The sequence below is a fragment of the Anopheles merus genome, chromosome 2L, assembly GCF_017562075.2.
Source record: "Anopheles merus strain MAF chromosome 2L, AmerM5.1, whole genome shotgun sequence".
NCBI classification, from domain to species: Eukaryota; Metazoa; Arthropoda; class Insecta; order Diptera; family Culicidae; genus Anopheles; species Anopheles merus.
Genome location: NC_054083.1, coordinates 18060370 through 18078631, shown reverse-complemented (window position 1 = coordinate 18078631; position 18262 = coordinate 18060370). Strand labels below are relative to the sequence as shown.

Genomic DNA, 18262 nt, shown 5'->3' with positions numbered 1-18262 from the left:
ACGTTTTGATGGCGTTGTGCTGAACATATCGAAATGTTGCAAAGCCTCCTATCGCTGAACTGAACCATCAACACACACACACATTACAATACACCTTTCGAGGTAGATTGTTCCGCGTGCGTGATCGATCAGTCATAATTCTATAGATTAGATATAGGGCCTCGCGCACATGTGTTAAGAAGAGAAGATTGTTGCTGAAACCGGGATCGAATGCTGCTAATGAAATTCCGAATGGTTGGGGATAGGTGGAGGGAATAGGATTGTCACTGTATGTGCATGTATATGCTTACCTATTAGTAGGTTGTTCGTATCTACGCTTCGTCGGCGAACTTTTTTACGCTTTCGCGACGTGGGACTAGTTGAACCTTCTCGCGAACCGGACACATCAGACTCGAGCAACTCGGACTTGAGGGACCGTTTGTTCTCGATCGTCAGACCTGATGCCTACATGGTACAACAAACAAGATACAAGATACATGTATCAATATCTCTACTGATTTTGAGAGTCCAACGCATCCTCCTCCCGAAAAGACTTACCTTGCTGGCAGGTACGGGAGGCTGTAGAGTTTTTGCGGCGGGCGCATCGCTTTGCTTCTGGTGCACGCCGCCTCCTGCTGCGGCAGTCCCGGACGACGAGCTGCTGCGATTGTCGGACAGACCCTTGATCTGCAGCGACTCGGCCGCCTTCAGCAGGGCGGCCAGCTGGTCCTGGGAGATGTTTACCTCGCCACGATACATGTAGTCCATCATGGCGCGCAGTTCTTGAAATTTCACATCTTTGAGTATGAAGATTGGATGCTTGTCGTACTGCTGGGAGAGTATGGTCTGCAGAGGTGCAGTTCGCAATGGAAAAAAAGAATAACGATACATAAGCCACACACTTTTGGCGCGCTTCGGTAGGGGGAAGCCACACACTTACCGCAAAGTAGGGACTGCATGCCGACAGAACGACTTTGTGTGCCTTCAGCAATTTTCCCTCGGCCGCCAACGTACAATCGACCAGTGTACCATTCTCCAGCAGTGTGTCGAACACCGAGATGAGCGTACTCTGGTGATTGTTCCATCGAAGACAGAACTGCTGATCATCGTCCATGGTGTGAGCCTTCCTTCGACCGTGGACTGTGTGTTTGTTTTATGTTGTGTAGATTTTGTTTGTCTTGTTTATGCGTGTCGGTTCTGTAATGGGGAAAAAGATGGGAAGAAGAAAAGAAACGTTTAAAATTACGTACTTTTTTTTAATGATGGAAGATCGAAAATAATTACTAAACATAAAAAAAAACTCTAAACACATCGCAAATGTATCCGCTCGTTAAAATGTTATTGCCTCTCTTTGCCACAAAAAAAGCTTCTCACACGATCAATCTGCGAGCAGCAATTGCAAACGATATGAAAATTAATGTTTGCCTCTAAAAACCCGCAACACATCAATTCAACCGTTCATATATCTCGTGATGGGGGTAAAATACGCAATTTATTTGTCACTCAGTCGTTCGTAGGGGGTGAAAGAAAGAACGGTCGAAGTTGCCCCCGGTTCGAGATTTTTAACTGACACTGGCCGGAGGGACAACAATTGGCGGAAAAAGGGAATCGAGGCTAATGATCAGACCGACCCAGGGACGAGAATGATCGCACAAAAAAGCCCCCGCTCTCTCAAGCACGCCAAATTTTAATAAGGAAAGCGATGACGAAACGTGTACACGCCGCCGTTGCCGAGTTCAGGGGGAGATTTTGGGCACACTGCACGAAGATATGGGCAAAGTGGAAACCGAAACACTTCTGCAGCACACCCTCACCCACCTGCTTCTCATCAACCTCATTTTCCTCTGTACATATATGTATACGTAGCGGCCTGCCACCACCTTCTCCCAGCCAGCACACGCAACCGTTCCTTGCGCGAGCATATTTGGAAGAAGAGTGTAAAAAAAACGTTTCGCTGTCCAAAATTTAAGCACTTTTAAGTATGCGTGCGCCTGTATGGTGTGTAAGTGTGCAGTTTAAAAACTTTACAGCAAAAAAACAGGACCCTCAAAGGGTGCTTAAGTGCAGAAAACAAAAAAATAAACACATTGAGCATAGATTAATCATCTGAAGCGGACCTAAAAAAAATACCCTTTTTAGCTTAAATCGTCTCCACACGTTGTTCACATCATGGTTGGGGACAAAAAAAACACGAGTTTGTGTGTGTTCGATAAACGATGACGTATGCCGCTCGAACCACAGCAAAAGCGAAAAAAAACGAAGTCCAATTCACTCTCTTTTTGCGTCTCGCGCGATCTTTCTCTGCCTCATTATTTCCTTTCGCGCTTCAACGTTCTCGCGCGCGCCAGTGTGTGTGTTTTTGTGTGTGCGTGAAATGAAAGCTTAAAAATATTTACTTGTGACCCACATAAAGGTATTTGATCCAAACCAGCCAGCCAGCCAGCCGATGATACGTGCGCACACGGGTTCGGGAGAAAGGGGTGTATGATGGGGGCGGGGAGAAGGGGGTGCGAGCGGAGTTCATTAGCATGGACGCATGGCACAGACACATTTTAGTAGACCCCTCCCCCTCCCCCCTGGCTAGGGGGTTGTGTGTTTTGTTGTGGTCGTCCGTCGTCGATCGTGGCCTACCCCCATGGTTCGCACAGAACACACAAAGGAAGGAAGAAATAGCCATGACGCGACATCAGCGGACACGCAAATAGATTTTTACTGAAGAGAATACAACACTTCTTGCGCGTTTTTGTTTTTGCTGCTGGATGGGAAAACAGTGCCCACCAAGATGGAAAATCTATTAAAGTTGTGCAATAAATGCGTGTGTGGGCATTTGTTTTTAGCACATAACACACACTCACTTCCCACCAAACTGGTTTGACATAATTATTTCACCAATTCAGGTAATCGAATGCGCAGAAACCCTCACAACATAGATTAGAAGAGCGAATGATGACCACGTGGTGTACGTTGTGTCGATTATGGAAAAAGCTCATAAGCTCATTTGCTTTCGTGGTGTGTATCCAACCCCAGCCAAAGCTTTAACAAACTGTTATTCTGTTTATTATTACAATAAAGTAGTTTAATTGCGACGAAACACTTTCGTCACAAATTTGTCGAAAGGAAAAACCGACCCTTGGATAATGACGCGACCAAGAAACCACAAAGATGTTGTGTGGCGACGAACCTTACACAAACACGTACGCATGGGCTTCTACAACCATTTCGACATTCTTGTGAAATAAACCCAGTGTGGCGCGCACAGTGGACGCTCTTCCTTATCGAGTTCGGGGTTGGTCGCTGCAGCTAAAATATGTAATCGATCGATAAGCTAGCGCTGCTATGTAGGCATAAAACACACGCGCGCACGACGACGACGGTGAGGAAATCGGTGATCGGTAAAAAGGCTAATGGGTTTTTTTTTTTCTAACTAGAACAACATGGAATTGGATCTACTGGGTCTTTCCCATTCGTTGTGTGTGTTCTTGCCACACATCTAATCGAAAAAGAAAGGAAAAACCCACCTATGTGTGTTGGTACTACTACTGCACACAGACACACAACACACACGCTCAGAGAATGAAATGCGCTTTACGATCGAGGGACGGGCTTCATACCACTCGTTCTTATTCTTGCCCAACGAAAAAGGGTCCACACACTAATGCGCAAAAGGCGTGCATCGTATGATCTACAAATACGATTCTAGGCAGTTTTGTAGAAACGGAACGGCGCGCAAAAATTGAATGAATTGAAAAGGGCTGTGTGTGTGTGGGACGGAAGTTAAGCATCGAAAACGTTCGCTTTCTCCACCCGACTGATTCGCAAAATTCTCTTGTAAACTACCCTCCTCCGGGTATGGGCTGATCTGACAGATTTCCTGCAAATGGCCATGTGCCCGACTGCACTGGCGGAGACCCCCTACAGCATTTACGACCGAGGAAGGGGGAAAGAACGCACAAAAGCACTACACACAAATCTTAACCTTAACACGAGCGCATTAGAGTGAGAGTGAGAGAGAGAGTGAGAGAGAGAGAGAGAGAGAGAGAGAGAGAGAGAGAGAGAGAGAGAGAGACGGGGGAAAAACCCACCACAGAAAGTAAAGAGAAAATGGCGACCCAGATTGAGGAACGACGCGGCACACACCACAGCGGAAAAAGACGATAAGCGGGAACGATGATGCACAGCAGCCCGTCAAGAGCCAGTGTGGCCACGACCGGCCAGAGTGGGAAGAAAATGGAGAAAAGAAGCGCGCGTGTTAGTGTGTTACTTTTTCCACACATACACACACGAACAGATGTTAGTGTTCACCCTTCTTCTTCCCTGCGCCTGGTAGGACTTTGTGGTGGTGTGACGTGCTTTCCCGTTCCCTTTTCCCACTATTCGCTCGCACACGAAACATCCCACATGCTGAGCGAACGAACGGGACGGAAGAAAAATGGAAAACGTGCTCGGGGGCCACCCCACACTTTGTTCTAGTAGCAAAGCGAAGAAAGAGAATGTGAAAGCGAGATGATATTGATCGTGATTTCTCGACACTGGGTTTTTTTTGGTTTTTGCACCAGACGACGCCTACAGAGGCAGCTGTGTTAAACGCAGGAAAATAGTCGATCAAATACTTCGCCGGATTATGAATCATTTCCTGATCATTGTTGGTTACTGATGAAATAGATCGTGTAAGTAGACTTGGCAAGAATGTATAGAACTAGATTGCAAGCTTTATTAAGTTTAATTTAAATGCTTCAAGCCAAAATTCAATGTTGTATGTTGCGAATATTTTTCCAATTAAAGACCATTACTAGTAAGAGCTCCAAGGCAGGAGCAAACAACATTAATTTCAAATGCTTTTCTACAATCGCTATATAACGGAAATGCTTCGCTTAGAACAACACTGCATATTGCCCCTTTTCCTGGGCTGAATATCTCAGACCCACTCAAAGTGTTTCCCCCCTAAAGCGCGACATACGATCCCAAAAACAAACAGAACTCTACACACACGCGCGCGCAAATTCCTCTCTTCTTCGATCCATCCCTCCTTCCCCCCATTGATCCCATTCTACCGCGTCCCTTCGTGTACGTGCTCCAGGAGGGTGCTGCTCCTAAGTATTTCTTGCTAAGGCTGGTTTTCCTCCCTTTGCAGCGCCTTCTTTTCAGGCGACAAGGAACGGAACAGAGACAGAACGAGAACAAATGAAAGAGACGGAGCGAGCGAGCGAGCGAGCGATCGATCCCACTCTCGAGCAATGGAGCGCACTGAGCCGAGAGTTGTTTGTTTCGGAGGGCCCCACCACTACGAGGACCAGAACAACAGCAGCAGCATCGTCGTTCATCGAAAAAGTACGTAGGCCGTGTGGGTCGGCCGCGACCGTTGCAGGGCGACCAGAGAAGCAATCACACACAAACACGACAAGCGCGCAAGTGGGAATAGTAACCAAGAGACAGAGCGAGAACGCACGACACAAGCGCGCGCACACACAGCAGCAGGAGCGGCAGCGACACAACACACACCACCGGAGGCGACGGCCGTGGCGGCGATCGCCTTCGTTCATCATCATCATCATCATCACCATCAGCAACACACACTCTCTCTTTCTCTCGTGCGCGCAAACACACACGCACCTCTCCCAATGCTTTCCCTCTCTTTGGCCCAATCATTCTTAAATCTGCCCTATTCTTCAGTCACAGTCACCCCCTCACCGCACGAAGCGGGCGCATTTTGTGTGTCACACACACAGAAACACACACAGCCGCATTTAGCTTTAGTCAGATCGACGGCGCTGTGTACGTTGGTTGGAGACTAATGCACAGGAGGAGGGTGGTTTAGAGCAAACTACTTCTAAGAGAGTTGGCTTTCTGAGAGGGAGACGTGAACATGGGGTGTCATATTGCCCATTCGATTTCGCTCCCGCAGCACCACGCACACACACACACACACACAAGTGCTACTGCTGCCATATTTTTCCGACGTCGACGACGAGGTTAAAAGCTTTAAATGCAAACACATTCACACACACACACACACACACACATACACACGTAGTACACAGGCAAATGCGCGCTCGTTCACCCCCACGGCTCACACATCCACACAGAGACATGGTAGTGTCTCTTAGCATCACCCGCCTGCTGTCTTTTCTGTAAGCATTCAACAGCTCTCCTGTCATCATCTCAGCATGAAAAAGATGCGGCAAAGAATTGAATGAGTGAAAGTGCCAATGTTTGTGGCAGGAGGAAATGGCAACACCATGATCGGTCAGAATCACATTTTCAGCTAAGTTCTTAATGTAAGCGTTTAAGCTAACTACTAAATATCTCGCACGCACACACTCTTTCCCATTTTCACCATGATCATCTCCACCACACACATGCTTATTCCGTGGACACATCACAACCCTGTGCAAAGGCATACCCCTGTGGAAAGATACGGGAATTCACACACACGCAGTCACTCACACACATACACACCATAAGGGCACTTTTGTTCTAGATCCTTCTATCCCTTCTAGTTGCATCAAAATGTTGCTCCACACATTATAATCCGTGGAGACACTGTTTTGCGAGCGGTGTTGTGTGTGCTGAACAAATATGGCTGTCACACCACAAGCACTAGCGAACATATTACACACACAGTGCGCCCTTTTTAAACATGGTTGAGTAAAAGCTGACCATATCACACGCTACCGTCATTTAGTGCTACTACTTCTGTGTAGTTAGTAGTAGAAGATCTGCTTGCTTTTGACGTGAGTTGACCTGAAGAAGCCCCAAACGCACCCCACACGCCAAACGCACTATTTGCTCATGAAAAGACGATCAAGAGAAGAATACTTCTTCCCGAAGCGCGCCCGAGAACATCAACACAACTGCAGCTGCACCATTACAAAAGCACACCATTAAAAAAGCGGCAAAAAGCGCAAAAAACGATTGAAAAATTCATCAACACCAAAAGTATTCCAGAACTACACACCGCGCGCGCACACGCAAATACACACCACACAGAACGCGATGGTGGAGGAAAAGGCTCTGTTTTACCCCTCACGCGTTAAGGTATCGCATACGATCGCTTGGGGTTGCTGCGCGCTTCCCTCAAACACTGGCCCGCTACCGCTGCTGCTGCTTACTCCAATAATACAATATCATGTGTGTGGTGTCGTGTGGTTTGGCACACAACACTACTACTCTCGCTCTCTGCTTGCAAATATAATCTACAGCGCTGCTCGCTAGCTTACATACACACTCACGTACACGGGCGCACGGGCGCGCGCACACTCACACACACACGTTCACACAAACACACCACTGCTTTGATGTCGGGCTCGGTTTACCTTAGTGAACACAGCAGCACGGATAGGGTGTGGAAGGGAGAGAGAAAGAAGATTGTTGTGCGCTTTTCCTTTTCTTTTCCGTTTTTCTTCCCTTGGCTGATGTGCGCCGCACTTCACAACACGCCGCTTTCGAGGCCGCAACCACGAACCAAGCGACACGATTTCATGGACGCGCCGATGGCAACTGAACCTGCCGCTCGCGCGAACGCCACACAAAAGGGGCCCCAAGCCCAAAAGGCTCTAACGACGCTCTCTCGCTCTCCCGGAAGGGCTGCACGCACACACACTAGCACAGCACACAGCGCCGGCGGGATGCTAGCACCACTGGGGTGAGAAAAAGATGGCGCATGTGGACAGAGCGAGATGCAGCAGAAATATGCCGCGAGAGAGAGCGCGTGCGAGCGTGAGCAAAGAGCAAAACGCGTCTCGCACACACACACACACACGCACACAACCGCACTGCCGCCTACTTGACGATGACGACGATGATGATGATGCTTGGACCTTTACTAACGCATTTCTTTCCCCTCGCCACATCTACACATTCTGCAAAACCAATGCCACTAACTACTACGCCACACCGAGAGCAGCAGCAGGCGGCACGTGAAAATGGATTCGACGCGACCTCGACCGACCCACGATCCAGTCGTGAGGGGTGAGGATGAAGTGTCCGAGAAGGGAGGGGGGGGGGAAGTGGGGGAAACGCAGACGAATTTCATGCTAACGCGACCAAAGCGAAGGTAGGAAAAACCACATCTTAAAACACATGCGATCACGAGAAGCACGCACGCACACACACACACACAGGAAGGAGCGTTATGAAAAGCACACTCTGCCGCACACACACGCACAAGTGATTCAAGAAAAAAAAAGCCTGTTACTTTTCTCGTCGAGTGTGGTGTGGTGGTGTGATGACGCGGGTAAAGCACACACGCCCGCCGCCGTCGTCAGAATATCGCCGGAAAAAGGCAGAAAAGCGCGTGTGTTTCGCTCTCGCCCTGCCTTGGCCTATCCATCGATGCTGCCTGACAATACTACACCACCGCACTCATACACAGCCAAAAGCAGCCCCATAAAGCGCTGCTGTGCACGCGCGTACCCAAAGTGGCGAGGCGTTTCTAACTGGCAAATAAAAGACCCCCGCCCTCCCTCTCCCCCCAGTATGCTTCTTACGCACGCAGCACAAGTATGATTGAAAATGTGGTGCGAGGAAGGAAGGAAGCAAAAAAAGGGCGATCGCAAGTCAAGTCGCGCATACATTGACCCACGCGTATACACTACCGACCCCCGACACACAACACACACACACACACACACACACACACACACACACACACACACACACACACACACACACACACACCACACACACACACACACACACACACACACACACACACACACACACACACACACACACACACACACACACACACACACACACACACACACACACACACACACACACACACACTTGCCGCTCTCCTTCCGTTGCCCTTCGCTCGTTCGCTCTGTGTTGTTTGCGTCAAAAAGGGTACACAACACACTACTTTAACGTTTCCACGCCATTTTGGAATATCATGGGGACGACCGCCATCATGCATGGGAGCAGCGCACAACCTCTTTTCTGTAAGAGGAAAGAGAGATCCTGTCGTTTCCATTTCCTGAGCCCTGTACGACACCACAAAAGCAGTAGTAGTTGTCGAACGGTACATGTGTGTGTGTGTCTATGGAAAATCATCACGCGCGCACACACATTCATACCAGTCTCCAAGCGGTTGTATGTGTTTGTGTAATGATCTTTTCGTCCTTTACCGTGTGTGTGGTTGTATGAAACTAAGATCGAAAACATAAAACGCCATTCGCCATACTACAAAATGGAACTCTCTCTTTCTCTTTCGCCATAACCTTTGCTTGAACTTCATTAAGCGAGGAATAGTAATTATAATTGATGTTTCATCGCTCGCTATTGATTGAATTCATATGAAGTCAAACTTTGAGCTTACGTTACTTTATGAATTAACGAAATTTACATGAGAATCTCTCTCTATCTCTCTCTCTCTCAATCAAACAGAGAAGTAAGCTTAAAATAATGATCACAACAGCCAAAGGATAAGAACTTCGAGTAGTGTTACACCTCTTTAGTAGCAACATAAAACGTACGAAAGTAATCAATTAAAGCTTCCAAAGCTGCTTTACGAAGAACGGGATGACACAGTAGTAGTAATTTCCAGTTATCCCACAAATCAGGCAATGAAATACGAATGTTTAATTCATAAATTAAAGCCAAAAGTACCCACCATTCAAAATATTCCCTAGAATCGTTCCAAGAAATGAATTCCTCCACCCCGCGAAAAGGTAGGCAACGACGGCGTAGTAAATTCTTTCCATGATCATTCTCCCGATGTTCCTGGTAAACACGAGAACCGTAGAACAACACACAAAGAAACAAATATTTTGGAATCGCCATCTTCAATCCCATTCGCTCTTGTTCGTTCTCTCTTTTGCTATCTCTTTTTTGCTGCTGCATTCTGGCGCCCACCACAGGATCGGACGGAGGATTTCACTCCTACAGAGCCGAACAGTCAGTCAATTTCCTCCCGAGCAGCGCACACAAAGGAGTAGACACAGCAGGGAGAAAAGGAAAAAAGAAACACCGAACCAGTTGTGTCCAGAGCGTGTGTTCATGTTGATGGTACGAATTTATACACACACACAGCCATCGTTCCTTTTTACCTGTGCGAAACACACGGCTCGCGCTACTTCTTCTCCTTTCCCATTTTTAATGCTGCTCTCGCACTTACACACACTCTCTCTCTCTCTCTCTTTCATACATTTTCGCACCACATGAACCGGAGAATGAATCATCCTTCGACCGATCCTTTGCACACCCCGTTTCTCTGCTGTAGCTTCCCTCCTGGTACAAAAGGTTCCCCTTCTGTGTTTGCAATGCACGCGAGCGTGTTGGGGCGACGATGGCAATATGTGTGCGTGCGCCCATGGACAGGGCACATCGACGCAAGACAACATCATGGAATCATCATTATTATCATCATGCATAGCAGGGGATCGTGCCCATTGGGTATCAAAAGTTTTCCTACGCCATCCATCGCTTTTCTGGAGAGCTACCCTTCTCCAACACATGCATCAGCAGCCATATTCAAGAAGCTTCCATATCCCGAACACGACTAAACTTGACAGGGAAAGGAGCATAATTATTTTATAAGTCGCGATCATACAAGAAACATTCTAAAATTCAGGTTTGCATATATTTAACTACTGTTTGTGTATAAATTGCAATATCATTTTCTTTTCCCAAAAGCAACCGTGCAGGACCACATCAAAGAGAGAAAAGATTCAGCAAAGATCATTGACGGGACACTTTCTTGCACGAATGCAGTAACACACAACACCACTTGGGAACGACCATCATATTATCGAAATTTTCTTGGAAAGTGAAGCAACCCGCCAGAGTCCCGCCGCAACACATTTTCTACCTGCGTGACCCCTAGACATTTCTATGCTGGGTGTTTGTGTGTGTGTGTGTGTGTGTGTAGTTTGAGGTTCTTTTCCATTCATTTAAAACTCCTTCCTTTCCTCGCTAGCTGAACTTTTTTTGTTGTTTTGCCCGGGAAAGGAAATGTGAAACTCGATACCGGGAACGGCCGTCTGCTCCTCCACGGGATCTACTCCAACCGTACACACACACACGCACACGTACGCAAGAGATAAAAGGAAAAAGACTGCGCTGTACCGGGTGGAGGCAAAAAAGCAGCCGACCCAGGCACCAAAAAAAGAAGTGTACACTATGTCTTTCCCGCTCTAGCGAGTGCCTCGGAAATACTACACCGGGTTAACAACAGGAGACAGCAGAAAAAAGGCCAAAACCCCGCGATCCCCTAACGATGACGAGCAGAGGAAGCAAAGAAGGAAAATCGAAGATAAAATTAAAAAAAAACACACACACACACACACACACATTTGTGGCAGGAAACTGCCCGAGTGTCTTCTCTGTACGTGTGCGCGAGTTTGCTGTGCGTCTTCGTAGTGCGATCGTGAAGAGAAAGGAAATTTCCATGGCACAAACCACCAGAGCGCAGACGGAGCGCTGCTTTACGAGAGCTGGGAATGTGTGTGTATCAAAACAATAAAAAAAAACCCAAGGCACAAGAGAGCGCAGCAAGATGCTCGATCGAAACGGCGAGCTTTTCATGGAAAGACCCCAACACACCCCACAGAGGGATCGAAGGAAAAGCGCACACAGGCGTGGCAAAAGAGGAATGAGGACAGCAGCAAAAATGCACTGTGTGTGCAATAAAGTACAAGAAGAAGTGGGAAGAAGAACGATTTTAAAGTAATCGATTGCAGCGAGAAAGTAAAATGCAGACGGAAAAGTAAAAAAATGCAGCAGAAGATAGAAGAAGGTGTGCAAGCAAACAAGATCGAGTACATTTATTGTTCAACTTTGATCGATCAACGATTTAAGTTTAAGGGACAAAATAAAAGACTCAAAAAACGAATAAAAGAATTACGATAACGAGTTATGTACACAGCATGTAAACATCATGATCGTTTGCTTAATTTTAATATTTTAATCATTTTGCTCGCTCTCGAATACATTTCCACTAGTTGTTATGCTGCTTGCGATCTCAACGACATCGGCGACAACAAACAAATATACATAAGCCAGTTACACCATTTGGCAAATCAGGCGTGAAGAGAGGTCTTGTCTTGTGCTTCAACTCAATCGACAAAAGCGACACATGGGTCAAAGCAGGGGTCTCACCTCCGAATTGGGGAAAAAAGGCACCACGAAAAAAAAAAGGGAAAACAAAATACAACCTCGTCAAAAACTTAAGATCCACTACCATCCGCCCACCTGCACTTGCCACCCCCCTCTTGGGGACCTTACTACTGGGAGAGATTGTTGTTCGACAAACCAGCGTGACAAAAAAAACGGCACACACTACACACAATCCCCCCCCCTTTGCACTACTCGCACCGGAGTACCATCAGTAGGAAAAGGAAAAAGAAGAAAAGTCCTACCACAAAGCCCACCACCACACATCGATCGTCACACAGCGAGAGCCGAGCAAAAGAAAGCCAGACGGAAAAAAGGGCGACACAAACAACTCAGAAAAAGGCAAAAGAGAAGGCAAGAAGAAAAAGAAGAAGAAGGAGGAGGCCAAAAAAGTTTCAGGAACAAGGAGCACAGCGCACCACCGGAGCCGGGTCTCCGTCGAGAGATAAATACGAACCCGAAAAATGGACACACCGAAAAAAGACACTCCGCAGCAGCAACGCCAGGCAAAAGCTGGTCCCCGTAAGAAGCTCGGCAGAAAGAAGAGAAGAAGAAAACAGAAACCAAGAAAACAAGAGGAAAGAAGGGACAAAACTGCTTAAGCTCTCGCTGAAGCTTGTGTACCCCCCGCCCGGCGCGCCCCGCTCAAAAACGGATGGGGAAAAAAGGAACAGGGAAAAAGAAACGACGACGCGAGAAAACTACCCACACACACACACACGAGACGACGACGACACATAAGCTGCGGGCCAGCAGCACCTCCAATCCCCCCATCAATGGTGAAGGGGAGGGGGGGGGGGTCATGGGTCGGTAATATTGGGGAACACGGTAGAGGTGACAGGACGGAAGACGATGACGGTTGTGTTCCACACCACCATCATATGCGCGCTCGCCCAAAAGGATGGAAAAGGTGTGTGTATGTGTGTGTGTGGAATGAGGAAAAAAGCAAAGCGAGAAGGAAGGGGACAGGGGAGTGACAAGACCCAAAAAAGAGGCAAAAGGATGGAGGAGATATAATATTGCAAGAGATTTGGGTCTTTCTTATGTTGCTGCTGCTGCTGCTGCTGCTGGACAAGCGTGTGGGTTGACGATCTTTTCTTCGAAGAGCGATCGAACGAAGAATCTGACCCTCCTCTCTCGTCTTTTTTTTTTTTTTTTTCTTGGATGGCATGACAAACAGCAACAACAGCGGGGGTGTAGTTAAAGGCAGGTTTTTCTACCCCAAACTGTAGAGCCACAGAACGATCTCTGTTGGTGAAGAAAAATGATGTTGACGGTCCGTTCGCTTTTTCCACCTATACTTTGTACTAGGCATAGTACTACAATTTGCCACTTCTAAACATTGTTTGCTTGTGTTTGCAAGAACCCAAAAAGTGACACTGAAATCTCTTCCTTCGTCAGCTTTTGCCACCTTCTATTCTCGGTGGTAGTGACTCCCCTCTTAACCAAACACTACACAGGGTTATGATGGTGCGTTGGTGATCGTGTTGGGCGTCTTTTCTCCACTGTCTTCTCCTCCAACAACTGTGGCGGCAATGGTGAAGGAAAAGAGTTGCTATTGTGTTTTGCAAACGACAACACACGGCAGCCAGCATCCGAAAAAAAAAACCCTCACGCAGGTGTGTCTGTTTGTCGCGCGGCGAAAATGAAGGGGCTGATTGAAAATTAAAAGAGAAAATACACACAGGCAGAAGAAAGAAACCGGAGACCCTCGACCGCATCACCAACCTACACTCACTCCCTCCACCACTCTTACCGGAAAGGGGAGCAGCAGCAGCACAGCTGCTTCGGCGGGGGACGACTTAAACCACAAAACAAAAAATGAGCAACCTGGTTTTTAATATATTTGGCTGGCTTCCCTTTTTTTGTTTCATGCGCGCCACACCAAAACCCTCGCCTCCTTCCAGCTCACTGATCAATTCGGTTATCTGTGTGTTTGTGTTGCGGTTTGGCTGTGGCATTTTCCTCATCTAACGTAAGGGAGTTTGGTATGAGTATGAGTTCAACAGGAAGCGCAGAAAATGCTGAAACATGTGTCAATAAATGATTATTACATAAAAAAGAAAAAAAAAAACTTCTATTTGATTTGTTGTAGAGTTTTAAAAGCTGTTCTTGATCTTTGTGCGCTTTTTCACTTTCATAAAATACAGTTTTAAATTTAAACAACTAAAACAAAATAAATCGAAACATGATGATCATCGACCCTGTGATTGTAATGACGAAGCCAAACCATACCCAACAATGCAGCTCACACTACAGCGCGCACACACACAGGATCACCTCCTCTTCTCGGTCTCCCGTGTATCCCTGGGCTGATGTTGTTGAATATCCGCTTTTTCCTTTTTTTTGTTGTTGCTCGAGTATATGCGCCGCTGCGCATAAAATGGCTGCGTTTTCATTTTAATTCCCCCCGTCTCGCTCGAACCATCATCCCCCGGAGGCACCCTTTTTCCAGGCGCACACACACAAATACACACATAGAACGGAGAGAGCTTGCTGTTCGTAGCTCGTAGGGTGGAAAGAAAGAGAAGCGAGCACGCACACATCCTAAAGGCACTACTAACAACAGGGAGAGCGCGACGATGACGCGAAAAATGTCATCATCGTCAGCAGGCGCAGCAGCACACAATATCACCATCATCATCATCATCATCATCATCATTTGGGCATCGTCAAATCGTGCTTGCTTGCTGCTGCTGCTGCTCCGTGTGGGGTTGGTTGGTTGTTGCCGCCTTATTATGCGCATGAGCATTTGGGCGCAATCCCATTTTGCAACGGCCATAGAGAGTGGTGTGCGTGCGTTTGTAGATCCTCTCTCTCCCCTTGCTACATTTCATACGTGTGACGACGACCTCCGGATGCACGGCGTTAACAGAACGGGAAAAATAAGCAAAGGCAAGCGCAAGAGGGAAGGCGCATAATAGCAAGAAGAAAAGCTTCTCTGGCGAGCATTGCTGTTTGCAAAAGGATGGAAAAGCGGCGTCGTTTTTAATTGTTTGAGGAGCACCCACACTACTACTTGCATGTAGTGTATGTGTGGACAATACAATCCCTCAGAAGTTAGAAAAGAGAGATATTTTGTGTGTATGGAAGAGAGCATAATAACAACAGCAGAGTTTTCCACCAGTTTCGGTATGATCGTTCCGATAAGAAATTCTTTTTAACTGCGCATAGACCAAATTTTGATCACGAAAGAAACCAACAAGCAGCATACATTTTCATCGAGCCTCTCACACACAATCCCCCTTAGCTAAATACACACACACACATGTATTCAGAACGGCATCAGCACAATCGAAGGGAAAATCAACCCCAATCTTACGCCTGTGATCTTTAGAAGCAGTGAATCGAAAAAAGGGACACCCTTGTGTATGTGTACCACACACAACCAACCTACGTCATTGACCCAGGAAACCCACACACACACACACTGTCGAACGAAATCCCCCCTGCTTTTAACGGGGTTGAAATTCGCAACAGGATCCTGACGGCATCGACTTTCCGTCAGCCAGAGTGTGTATACGATCTCCCCCTTGATATTTTCCCACTGCATGCGCGTGACCAAGGCTCACTGCTGATTCACACACCACCAACTCCACAAGGAACAAACAACGCACACCACTGAGAGGGCTACGGTTGCGGGAAAAGCTAGCAGCAGTGTATGTGTGTGTGGTTGCGTTGTGGAGTTTATGTTGCAGGCAGGAGCGATCCAGGATCCTTTTCCCGATTTGCTCGCTGGCTCGATGATGATGATGATGACGATGTTCGCATTCAACACACCAACACACACACACAGTTCGGTGGTGGTGTTGGTGTGCCGTATAGAGAGTGTAATGGTCCTCCAGAGCAAGCATTTTCTGCCCTGTTTTCACGGCAGAGATTACAACAACCAACCGAAACAGGGGCGCAAAAACGGCACACGAACGCGCGCGCGGCAAAGGAAAGGGATATGCATATGGCTGGCGGCGTTTTGTGGGGTGAAAGGTACAGTACTGACAAAAGTGGAAGAAAACCCTCCTCTGTGTCTAGTAGTGGTAAAAGGCTCGTCTCGCTGCTGCGATGCTACTGCGCTGTGCCCCCCTTTTTTACCCTTCCATCATCGTGCGCACGTACAACCCACGGAGGGACGACCAAATGAGTAGACATCGCGCACGCCAGCCAGCAGGGTGAATGCATCGCACAAACGAGAGAAGTAAAAAAAAATACAATACTTCCGTCGTCGGAAAAGCGAACTTGAAATTGTAAGCCAGACCAGAGGGGTAGAGAGACACAAGCGTGTAACGATGTGAGAAGGGATGGGGTAAACAACACTCGCATCTGCTGTTCAACAACTTCCTCAAACTTAGGGCGGCCACACGTATCTGCTGTTGGAGCAGCACTTTTTGCGTAAAAGAAAACCCCCCTCAGAACGTTCGTAAAAGGACGCTTTGCTGTTTTGTTTGCTGGTAGTATGAGTTCGTTGGTTGATGGAAATAAATTTTGATGATGTGTATGTGAGGCTTTTAAACGCAATACTAAGATCAAATGCTTTTTCCAATCTTTAGTAAAGATCGAATCTTACTTCAAAAATATGATGTCCTTTCGAACACAATACAAAACCCAAACTATAATTACATCGTTTTGGAGCCCAAATAAACAATTTTAAGCAGCTTTTGAACATTTATCAACGTTAAGTACACATTTGACGTCCAACTGAATTCCCCTGATGCCTATTTGAACTTTGTTCAATAGTAAGTATACAAGTGAAGCCTTTAAGTGGATCCGTTTGCTGTATCGAGTTTAGACTTTGATGTGTGCCTTCATTTACAAAAATAGTCTTAATTTGCTTAATAATAGTTATAATTTGCTATTAAATTAGTACAAAGTAATTAAAAAGGAAGCTCCAAACAATTCAATTTCACCTAAAATAACATCAAAGAAACGAACCTGAGTAATATAAACGTACATTAATATTGCAAATGCGAAGAAAATGTTTAGTTACGATTGAACAATGTTCAGAATTTAAGTTGGCCGTCAAATGTTTACTTTATAGTTGAACAATGTTCAAAAGCACCTGAACATTGTTTACTTGGGTTCTAAAATGGTGTATGATTATTTTGAAGGTAAATAAAATGATCGTATAAACTACAAAATCATTAACATCTGTTCGAGAGATGGTGTAAGTGACGAGAACATTAAATGTTTTGACGGAACGAGTTGTTTGTAATTGTTTCACTATCTCCTTACCAATCCAAACCAAGATACAAGTTAGACAAGCGATATAGTAGCAATAGATAATAACTATAAAGCCAAAAGTTTGCAAAAATTTCACTGATCTCTTTCACATACTTTCGCAACAACAAAACAGTTCCAATTAGCGATTTTGGTACAACAATGCAGAAAAATTATAACAAACACAACTTCGCTACTTTGGGTAAACAGTATGTAAGTACTTTAAGGACGCTTTAAATGTTTTCCATCCGTACTTTTAGGAAGACGCGCTATCGTGCTATGATTATGTTGTTTTAGGCTGACTTTTTTACCATAATAATATCAAGAAAAAAGGGAAAATGTTAGGCCGTTGAACTTCTTCCCAAATTTAAGAAAAACATACACAAAATTATTTGCAAAATAGTCAAGAGTAACAGTTTGTATGTGGTATTATCTCCAATGGTTATCCCTTAAACATGCTCTCTATGTTAACAAATATGTTCAATGAAATTGTTGAAAAAACCTGTCTTCCATATAAAAAGGAATCATGTGAGAGTGTGGAACACTTATTTCGCAAAAGAGTACATGAACGACTTGAATGCTTTTTTTGGGACAAGAGATCGCATCGTATTAAAAATGCAATATTCCTCTCCTGGGAGGGGACATACCACACGGGGTGTAATCAATTTCCCAATCCCCTGCCTACCATTGCATTGATACAACAATGCTCTCGTTTGTTTCACACACACACATCCGCCGCTCCACGCTTCAATCGGAACCGGGGGTGATGGGTGATGCACAATCATGACAGATCGCACAGTGACAGGCACACACAACACACGCCGAATCCAACCAAAATCAAGGGATACTTTGCCCGCAGATGGATTGCGAGGAGAACGCTCGCAGTTGGCCTCTTTCCATTCCGTGTCCTCGAGTGGTGCTCAAACTTGAACGTGCAACACAAACGCGTGATGATCCC

General features: G+C 46.3%; 1 protein-coding gene across 3 annotated transcripts in view; it reads right to left on the bottom strand.

Moving 5' to 3' along the window:
• Nucleotides 1-18262, bottom strand: part of LOC121592885 (longitudinals lacking protein-like) — a 66669-nt gene that overhangs the window by 32184 nt on the left and 16223 nt on the right. The window contains exons 1-4 of one of the 3 annotated variants that reach the window (XM_041914748.1): nucleotides 7293-7505; nucleotides 920-1176; nucleotides 538-825; nucleotides 291-444 (exon numbers count right to left, since the gene is read on the bottom strand). In XM_041914748.1, the coding sequence (XP_041770682.1) occupies nucleotides 291-444; nucleotides 538-825; nucleotides 920-1093 (616 nt within the window). In that variant the 5' untranslated portion in view covers nucleotides 1094-1176; nucleotides 7293-7505. Of the gene's footprint in view, nucleotides 1-290; nucleotides 445-537; nucleotides 826-919; nucleotides 1177-6959; nucleotides 7243-7292; nucleotides 7506-18262 lie in introns of those variants that run through there. The other 2 variants (XM_041914750.1, XM_041914749.1) reach the window with 2 other exon arrangements.